The sequence below is a fragment of the Phaenicophaeus curvirostris genome, chromosome 3 (genome assembly GCF_032191515.1).
Source record: "Phaenicophaeus curvirostris isolate KB17595 chromosome 3, BPBGC_Pcur_1.0, whole genome shotgun sequence".
Classification (NCBI taxonomy): Eukaryota; Metazoa; Chordata; class Aves; order Cuculiformes; family Cuculidae; genus Phaenicophaeus; species Phaenicophaeus curvirostris.
This window is the reverse complement of record NC_091394.1, coordinates 62,934,008-62,944,129: the sequence shown is the minus strand read 5'-3', so window position 1 is coordinate 62,944,129 and position 10,122 is coordinate 62,934,008. Positions and strand designations below refer to the sequence as shown.

Sequence of the window (10,122 nt, the reverse complement as noted above, 5' to 3'; positions counted from 1 at the left end):
GAAGCGAGAAGACGAAGCCCTGGCAGCAGCGCCGGCACCGCGGGGCTCCCGGGATGCGGGGCGGAGGCGGGATGGGAGCAAAAACCGGGCGGCGAGGGGAGAGGGGCCGGGGATGGGGCAGCCCCGGTCCCGGGAGGGTCGGGTCCCTCCCCGTGGAAAGTTTTTCCCGGAGCGACCTCTCATAGTACGCGCCCCCTAGGAAATCTCATTCAAGTATTTTTGTCAATGGGGTGGAGGTGAGGGGGGAAGGGGGGGCACCCCGCTCCCCGGCCCCCGGCCCGGCTGACGTCACCGCAGAGGCGATAAATATCTGTTGATATAATTGGACGTGAGATTCGGGGTTGCGATAACGAAACTCGGCCCATCGCCGCTCCGACGGGCCCCCATGATTTATTCAGCAGTGGATCGGGGCACGCAATCGGGCTGTCAGGAGAGCGTCAGCTTATTAGGCAAGTTCTGCGTGATTCCAGGAGAGGGTCTAAGCTATAAAAATCCCGCGCCCCGGCTCTGATTAGGACCAAACCCGATCCCAAGTTCGCCGGGAGCCGGCTCCGAGGGAGAGCGAGAGGAAGGGACGCGGCCGCCGCCGCCGCAGGTAGGTGCGGGGGGTCCGAGCCGGCTCCGCGCGGTCCCGGGCGGGCGGCGCCGCGAGCGCCTTCAGCACCACGAACAGCGGCCGCGGCGCGCGCGCCCCGCGCCGTCCCCGCGCTCCCCCCCCCCCCCGCCACCACGTCTCTGCTCCCGCAGGTCCGCGCCCCGACCATGAAGATCCCGCTGCTGGTGTCCACGGGAATCCTGCTCGTCTCCCTCCTGCCCTGCCAGGAGTGCAGAGCCCTCGGCGAGAGCCCGGCGCCCGCCCGCGGGGCTCCGCGCCAGCCCGACTACTTGCAGCAGCGGCAGCGGCGGCAGCAAACTCTGCCCGTCCTGCTCCGCGTGGGAGAAGAGTATTTCCTGCGCCTGGGAAACCTCGACAGGAGACCCGCCGGCTCTTTCTCCGCCTCTTCCAGCAGCGCCGGCCACCTACAGCCCGAAGCCTCCGCCAGCAACTTTTTCGGGGCGGCGGTGCGGCAGCTGGAGCAGCTGCCCGAGGGCTCGCCGGGGACCCCCGAGGAGGGAGAAGCCGAGGGGGAGGCCGTGGAGAGGGAGAAGCGGTCCGAGGAGCCCCCTATCTCTCTGGATCTGACTTTCCACCTCCTGCGAGAAGTCCTGGAGATGGCCCGAGCCGAGCAGTTAGCGCAGCAAGCCCACAGCAACAGGAAATTGATGGAGATCATCGGGAAATGAAACGGCCCCTTCCCGCCTTGCCAAAGAGATTCCGCGGTTAGCACAAGAATAATTACACCGTCCGATGTACCATAGTGCTGCTCTGATGCCATCTCTTTATTTTTATATAGCTTTAAACCTAGAAGGGTGTACTCCGAACAGCCTCTGTCCCTTGACTAGCATGCACGACCGTGTACCAAGTGCAGAAACACGAGTGTCGTTCGTAACCTCCCCTACCTTTATTTATTTCTCCGTTTCCCAGTTATTCTAGTGCCATCACTGTGTAGGGATGTGTGAGCGTTGGAAAATATGGTGCCAAGAAGACAGGTAACTTTTCTGCTGGGGGCAGGGAGGTGGGAGGGGGAATCTCTGTAAGCTACTTTAAATCCACTTTTTTTTTCCTGTAAACGTTTTCACAATAAAACATCTTTTCAGCGCTCGGTCGATTTTGTTGTGTAAGAGAATGTTTAATATTTATATTTTTAATAAAAGCTGCAAAGTAACGATGGTTTGATAGACTTTCTTGCCTAGACACCTGAGGGCTGCCCTGCCTCCCTCAGAGCTTACCTGGGCCGGGGGGTCACTCACGACCACAGATACCCAGAGCTGCAGGGAGTCCTAAACCCACCCCCAGAGATTTGTTCTCCACCCCAGGGAGCCCCTGTCCCTGCGGGCTCTCCCAGAGCAGCCGCCCGAGGAGGGTCCCCAGCTCCTGCTGCTGAGGCCATCACACAGCAATGGGAAACAGGTGCAGCACTCCCGCATCTCTTGTCTGTTTTCTTTCTAGCTCTGCCAGTTTTCCTCGCGCTCCAAAAGGGTGGGTTCCGCTTTGGCTCCCTGATCCTGGTGGCTGTGCCCAAGCTGAGTCCCTCCGAGGGATGCTGGGGAGGTAGTGATGCCTGTGGGGAAACTTCCCAGGAGGAACTGGGGCAAATCTGCCGGAACAACAAGGATGAAATAGGGACTCCCTCACCTCAAACCAGATCCCAGGGAATAAAAGCTGCTCCAGCAGGTGAAGGCGATGCAGCGGTGCTAGTGATGTGGGGCAGGGCTCTGTCAGTCTCAAAGCTTTGTGTAGAGCTCACCTGTTCAGCCCTTCAAAACTTCTCTCGGAGGAGAGTTTTCCAGGGGAAACAGATACAGCTGAGGGTCGCTGTGACTCAGCCGGGTATCAAGGGATGGCGAGGACTGGGGCTGACCCCTTACAGCCTGCTAACCGGGCGCTGCCAGCTCCCTGGTCCTACTGGGGCACAGCAAAGCCCGATGCTCCAACACAGGCCCCTGCCTGCTGGTATGTGTTTAGGCTCTGACTCAGGGCTCCTGAAAAGATCCACACTTAACCCTAGCACAGAGCTCAACACCTGGTCCCCCATGACACCGAGCGCTCCCCACAACCTGCCAGTCTCTCTTAAACACTACTGAGTACTGACATACCATCCTCAGAGACAAAACTTGCAGAGTGTTGCCTTTGGTACAACTTGTAGAGTTTCTCTTAAGACAAATTTCATTTCATTAAATAGCTCAACATCTGCCACACGTAGGGAAGAGGACATTCATATTCACCTTTTCTACAGCACACCACAGGGCCTTCAAATTAAACCTTATATGAATACCTGTGACCACCTCACCACATCATGGTATCATGCAAGAACATGCCCCTTCTCTTACAGACACGGATGACTCAGAACAGAGATTACAGCAAGGCAAATCTGGGCGGCACGCTAGTGTCTGCCCCACACGCCCAGAGCTGCATCTCACTTCCACGCTGGGGGGTGGCCAATTTTCCAGCATGTGCATCCTCCTCATCCCTACTGCTGGGCACCTCTCCTACAAATAATCTGTTTATGTTCATCTGTTGTGGTTTAGCAGTACGAGCAAGTACAAAGGAAGAAATAACAGCTTCTCTCTCCCCTCCTGTGTTCAGTCCCTGCAGCCGGGGACACACTGGTACCGTGTGGTTGGTGAGTGACCACAGGGAGGTGCTTAGGCACAGTCTGGACTTGGGGGTGCAGAGGGTGCAATAGTGTCACTGAAGTCAATGGCACCGATGAGTGGGGACGCAGGAGGGTACTAGGGAGAAATGTGCTGGCAAAGGATGCTACTAGTGCATATCTTACCAGCATTTTAGCTAACAACATTGGTGAAGCATTTACACCTACACAGGGACATGCCAAAAACTGGAAAACAAAACATCAGCAGTGCTCAGCCTACAGTGGTAGTGAAGCTATTTTCCCCTTAGAAACAAGAAATTATTGAAAATACTCTGACTGGGATACGCTATAGCAATTTGTCCTCATGCTCCCATGCCTTTTAGGTCTCTGTTGCCTCAAAGGCCAGGTATGAAGTGGAGGTCAACTGAGTTCCTGGGAACAAAACCTGTTCGGATGTGCCTTTCCAGGCCAGTTTCTTTCTTGATTGCAGCCAGGCTGCCTGCAGTCCCTCTGAGGAGGAGCACACCAGAAGCCAGCCAGAGTGAGTCATCATTCATTCAGTGAGTTCAACCAGGAGAAGGAGAAGACATGACGAGCCGGCTCGTCACCCCTCTCATTGCTCACGGGAGTTTCCTCCACTTTTTCTTGAGGGCACAGTTCAGAACCAGTCTGTAAAAGAAGGAAAGATTGACAAATGGATGAGGAAAAGATGAATTGCATTTAAATCGTTAAGAATTCACAACATGCATAACAACAGAAGGAAGTGGGAAAGAGGGGGAAAGCCAGGAAAAATGAAATTTTGGGAAGGCCGGACAGACTTCTAACACCAGAGAAGTCAGAGGGACATTTGCCATGGACAATGGCAAAGGAAGGATTGCGCTAGGTGAGTGTGTTGCACCTTGTGCTTAGTCCTGACTATTTGGACCTCTGGAATATTATTGCACTGAAGGTGATAACTGCCTGTTTAAAAGTGATCCTGAGCCAGCTTGGCTTATGTAGCTGGGCCTCCAGATTGATGTGGACTGAAGCCAAAAGTTATTGTCAGTGCACTGCCACTCAAAATGATACTTGTTCTGCTGTCATGAAATTTGCCTTGGATGTGTGTGGGTTTTTTTTTTTGTTATTGTTTAAGTCTTTTAATATTTATTTGACTTTAATTTGACTCAGTCCAAGAACAAGAAATAAATAATATGAAGATATAAGCTTCTGCTTCTGTAAAATTCAGATTTTGTTTGCATAGGTACCCTACACCTGTAGTAAAAAAAGGAATCCGGACATGATACGCTGTTAGCTGCTAATCACGGGAATTATTACTGATTTTTAAATTTGCTCAATACTTAACAGGTCAGTATGATATATAGAAATATTTTTACCAGTTCCAGTGTTTTCAGATCTCTTTGGCAGAGAATGAACACCAGCTTTACTATAGTATCAGAAATCCTATTTTAAAGATAAAATATGCAAACCCAAGTGATTTTGAAGCTAAGGGATGACTTGTATCTTCATAATTAAAATCATTATTTAATGTGCAATACGCAGGATTTTTTTTTCCCTCTATATTCCTTGATATCCACATACATTATTGTATATTCTTAAAATGGAAATAGCTGATACTGCCAGCCTTCTGTGTAGGGTTTCACTTACTTTGGGAAGTTCAGTGTGATCTCAGGAGAACTATTTTTGTGAAGATACTGCTTGATAGAGGGAAAATGACAGGGCAGTGTCCCCTGAATTTTGACATCTCAATCATTTATAATACTGTCCTAAAATGGAAAGTTACCAAAGCAGTGATGCTAACAGACATATCCAGGAACAAACAATGAAGCAGGAATGTTTGTGAGGAACTGAAGCATAGGGTGGGCGATTTTCTTAAGCATTTTTGTAAGTGCTTATTGTTAAAGGCTACCACAGGAATTAGTAATGACTAATGGTATATTAAGTATAAAATAATTACTGGGCTTCATTCCAGTTCCCCTCACCTATGTGAGTGTCATGACACCAACAGACGAGAAAGCGTGCAAGTATAAAAAGAGTAGCTCCTTCTTACTTAATTTATATCTAATTAGAGTTCATAGATCCTTTTTTTAGATCTAGACCCTCAGTTGCTCTAGACTGGGATAGACCTACTTGTTCTAATGAAATACTATCTGAGAATTTGCTTTAATATTTGAAATGGAGACTAATCTTCGTCTTAGATTAATGTTCAAAGCAAGGCACTCAGTGCTACTTCCTGCAAAATAAAGAGCTCAGAAAGGATTACGGATAAGGATCTTGCAGAAGAACATAGCTTAACTTGCTAACTTTACCATGTACTTTAATTCTCATGGTGAAAAATCTGTGAGAAACAGCTGCCTACTTGAATAGAGAAGTCCATTTTCAGCAATGTTGGTGAGAAGGGTTGTCTCCCAGGCTTACGCAAAAGTATTGTAAAGAATCAGGGCCATGGGACCAGATCTTTGGTGAAAAGGCGCATAGCTAATTGAGTCCCATTTATAGCATAACTGCCTCTCAGCCCAGGAAAGTGCTGAATGCAAATCTTTCATCTCAAATGTCCCAATCCCAATTACAAAAGTCATGTATCAGCAGAAAACATGTGGCTAGACTTCGTGAGTAGTAAGGGATTCTGTGCTTCCTTCATCTTAGTGGATGCAGGCACGTAGGTGTTTCATTAGTCCTCTGTGAATCTGAAAATTTTGCCTTTTATTTTTGGAAGGACAACTGGAGTGCCTGGACTAGCTACAAGTCATTTTGAAATCGGTTGTGCAATTTTATGCACTGAGCCCTCAGCAGTGAGTGTAAGGAGGCATGGGACAGCTCGTCTCACCCTGCAAAGGAACAGGACTGGCAAGACATTTAAATAAAATAATTTCCTGCATTTTTACTCGTTTTTACTTAAAATCATACTGGCACCTCGTAATTTCTCTTCCTGTGCAAAATAGGCTTCCGTTAGCACTTCCACTTACTGTTTCGACCTTCCATTATCCAAACATACGCATTTAACTAAACTTTACTTTGAAGCAAAGAAATATCTATGGACTTAAAGATAAGTAGCTTATTTCATTGGATTTGGACCTAATGTGTTAGAAAAAATAAAACACAATGTAATGACTGCATCTGGCCAGGTGACTGCATTACCTTGTTAACCAGCACTGCTGGTACTGCATTTCAAACAAAACAACCTTTGTCTGAGTCTGCAAAACTATATTTCATAATGTGTTAAGTCCTTCATATTCTGCTGTGATGATATCTTCCTGTGTCAGCAAAACAATGTTAGCGCTCCAACGTATTCCCACTGGGTTTGGCTGGAGGAAGCATTTACTCCCTACATCTCAGTGGACTCAGCAGGCTGCCAGTCTGCAAAACCTCAATGTGCCTTTCCAAGAGCAATCATTTGCCATCACACCCAGCCAGGAGTGAAGCAAGCACAAAAATGACAATAGGGCCATTCCTTGGCTTTTGTTTCCACATCTGTGACAGTTCAGTATTTGTACTCCGACTCATACAGTGACTGAGATACGCTATCCTCATATGAGGCAAGAGATCATCAAAAGGTGCCAGGAGCGAATCTGTCCATGTTTTTAAGTCCATTCCCCACTTCCAAATGCATCCCACACAGCTCAGAGTTGTACAATATGCTGGCATTGTCTGAGACAAAGATTTCAGCTATAGACTTTTACAGAAAACAGCTGTTTGGAATCAGGAGGTGATTCTGAAAGGTAGAAAGCAGAAGCACATCTCCTCAGTGTCAATGGGATTTAGGCATCTGACCACTCTGTAAGTCCTTGCAGCCTCAACCCAGATGACCTCGCTATTGTGTTACCATAGCCCAACTCCGGTGCCAGAGAAAAGCTTTCTGCTGGGCATGGCACAACAATTGGTACATGCCTTTCAGACGGTCCAGATTCAACACTTCATTGTGTCTGTCCATTGCTATTAGGTAATTGTTGTTAAGCTACCACCCAAGGTTTATCTAAGTCTTTGAGATCTCATGGGTAGGGCTTGTTTTTCATATTACCTGGAATAAATTACAAGTCCCAGCCCTTGATTTGGGTCCCTAAGGATAATATGGAACAACCAAAGGGTTTACCTCAGATTACATTAATCACATCAGGGCAATGCTGAGAGAGTGCTGAATACTTATGCTTTGAATTATATTTTCCTCTCTGGTGTCGAGTGACATCAGATGATGCTTTCAATAAGCACCAGGAATTTTCACCAGGCCAGCTCATGAAGTGAGGAGGGAAGCACACCCTGCATGACTGACATTTGGATTTATATTTCACGTAAGTGAAGTCCAGGCTGGAGCTTACATGCCAAGACCCTGAAGGTGCTGAGCAACCACAACTCCCACTCATCAACCATTCAGCATTCTTCATCATCTGTCACACTAGAATTTGCATGAATAAACAGTATAAGAACCCCAGAGCTTAACCTGATGATTTGTATCAAATTGCAAGTATTCAGCATCTTTCAGCATTTTCTTCTTTAAGCAAGGCACTACTTAAATCTGTTTGAAGTTCTTGTAAAAGTTGAGGAGGGAAGGGAAGTGGTGACTGGGATGGCTTTGTCATAACATTTTCATTTGTTAGGGTCCAGCAGTTACTCTGTGCTGGGGAGAAATAGGCAGTCTAGGCCTTCTAGATATTTGAAATACAATGAAGTCCACACACCGTTTTCGATTTTATAACCACTGATCTTCATAGCCTTTAGGTACAAAGACTGGGATTCATGTTAGCAAATGAGAAGTGAGATATCCACTCAAGCAAACTGCATTCATCCCATGTAATGGAAGTCATGTGAGAAAGGCACCACCAGAGGGTGATTTGTCCTAAAAGAAGTGTCTGTAGGGTGGATTGCTCTCTGGAGGTGCCTGTTTCTCTCTGCTGAATCTACAGACACTCTTGGTGACCAGGTTAGACTAGATCTGGCTTTTAAGAAAGATTCCAGCCAAATATTTCAGGATATCAGAAAGCACTTTGATAGGATTTGAGAACTTTGACTGCACTATTACTTTTTACAAGATCAGTAACTCTTAAATTTAGGAAGTAAGGAGGAAAAGTGAAGGGTCTTCATAGTCTTCTGCAGTCTGTTTTTTGTTTTAGCAAATATTTTGCTTGGTTTTGGTGACTTCTGGTAAGGTAGAATCTGAAGAAACCATTTTTATAATGATTGTCTCAGAGGTTAGGTTGCCCTTGTTGGCAAAGCAAAAATGACCTCCTCACAGTTTTTGAATAAATATGGTTCTACCTGGTGAATTGGTAGTAGCTGAACATTTTCTGTCACCTGAATATGTTATTTCTGACCTGGTGCTGAATTCTCCAAAAATATATTTACTGCTTTGTGGAATTATGGTCTTAGTTTTGACTGCATTAAAAAATGAGAGGTCAAGATTTAAGATAAGTGAGGAAAGAATGTGCATGGCTTATTAGAAGTCAGTATGCACTAGGAAAGGGGGTTATTTCTTACAACTGTGCACATGGATGCACTGGTTAGTTACAAATAGCCCTTTTATGCAGCAATATGAGTGTTTTCTGGAGCAACATTGCTAACCTTGGTCCTGCCCCTTGGCTTCCCACCGATCCCTTCCTGCTTGGCCTCCATGGTTCGCTGTCCATTTGCTGCAGCTGTTTGCAGAGCTGTGCTAAGAATGGGAATGTCACTGAAATGACATCATTTTTTTTGTTGTTTTTTTGAGGTAAAGGAAGATATTTTTAAACCTGGACGATCTGACAGATTTGATTCCAGCACAGCCCAACAAACAGCTGCCTTGGCACAAATGCCATGTGAGTGGTGGCATCTGGGCAGGAATAAGAAGCAGGGATGTTTGGCAAGAAACTCCTAAATCACCTTTGCTGCCAGAGAAAGAAATCAATCTACACCTGTAGAGGCATGTGAGCTACCCAGTGCTTTTACTGCCTCCACTTGATCCAGCAGGAAAGCAAGAGTGTGATTTTGTTAGAAAATGAGAGTTTTGGAGAGAGAAACAGTGAAAATACAAACTTCTTGCTTCTACAGTTTCTGTAGCCTCAGAAAATGAGTGAGAAATTAAAGTTAATTCCCATATTTTAACTGGCTTGTTTAGAAACAACCTCCAGTGTTGATAAGATCAGGCAGAGTTAAAAATGCTAGCTGGTTGCAAATCCATCACAGAATCTGTAGGCTGTTTGTCTGCCTCAAATGTCAAGTGTTACACTTCTGGCACTCAACACTTCCAGGCAGCGGAAACAAAAGGAGCACAACAGGTTATTTTTAAATAGTTTAAACTTTAGTTCAAGTGTTTTGTTTTCATATTTTTAGCATAAATATGCCAGCTCCTTCAGCATAACACCTGTCAGCTGTCACATGTATCACAACAATATTGTTTCAAGCTAAGAGGCTGCTTATTTTGTATGAATCTTTTCTTCTTTTTAGTGGGAACTGACAAAATATTTTCTGAAATAATTGTTGCTATTACCTGCCATGGAAATACATCTGGTGGCAGAAAAAATAATACGCACAGACAAGCTCTTTCAGTCACAGTACTAGATATATCACTCTTAATAGTGGACAGTAATGAATTTTCAAATTCCATTGAGAGGAAATGCCTTTTTTCCCAACTGATTGCCATTATATCACAATTAACATTATGTGGTTAATGCCTAATACAACGTCTTACGGAATGATAAATACAGTTCAGAGGAAAACAACTCAGGTAGCTTATTTTGGTATAGGATCTGCTGTGGAATATGGCAATCCAGACAGTTGAACCAGTGGTGAAACAGTATTAGAGAACAGTGTGAGAGAGTGGTTTTCTTCTGACTCTTACTGGGGACAAAGGAAATACAATTCCCTTATTTGTGTCACTTATCTTTTTCATGACTGAAACAAAAAAAGCCGGAAATAAAATACTTGTTTAATATTTCAGTGCTCCTCACTGGCATTACTTTTT

The 10,122-nt window shown here is 45.9% G+C and overlaps 2 protein-coding genes across 7 annotated transcripts in view; one reads left to right on the top strand and one right to left on the bottom strand.

The window, feature by feature from the left end:
• The first annotated feature begins 290 nt into the window (after positions 1–290).
• Positions 291–1,766, top strand: CRH (corticotropin releasing hormone). The gene is made up of 2 exons (XM_069854171.1): positions 291–595; positions 748–1,766. The coding sequence occupies exon 2, from the start codon at positions 763–765 to the stop codon at positions 1,282–1,284; it is 522 nt and encodes a 173-aa protein (XP_069710272.1). The 5' UTR covers positions 291–595; positions 748–762; the 3' UTR covers positions 1,285–1,766.
• Positions 1,363–10,122, bottom strand: part of TRIM55 (tripartite motif containing 55) — a 38,432-nt gene continuing 29,672 nt past the window's right edge. For all 6 annotated transcript variants that reach the window (XM_069854166.1, XM_069854165.1, XM_069854164.1 and 3 more), the window contains one exon: positions 1,363–3,863. In XM_069854166.1, coding sequence (XP_069710267.1) covers positions 3,853–3,863 — 11 coding nt within the window. In that variant the 3' untranslated portion in view covers positions 1,363–3,852. The remainder of the gene's footprint in view (positions 3,864–10,122) is intronic.

Excerpts from the sequence above, each read along its gene's own strand:
- CRH (XM_069854171.1), top strand. The coding sequence starts at position 763 with ATGAAGATCCCGCTGCTGGTGTCCACGGGAATCCTGCTCGTCTCCCTC.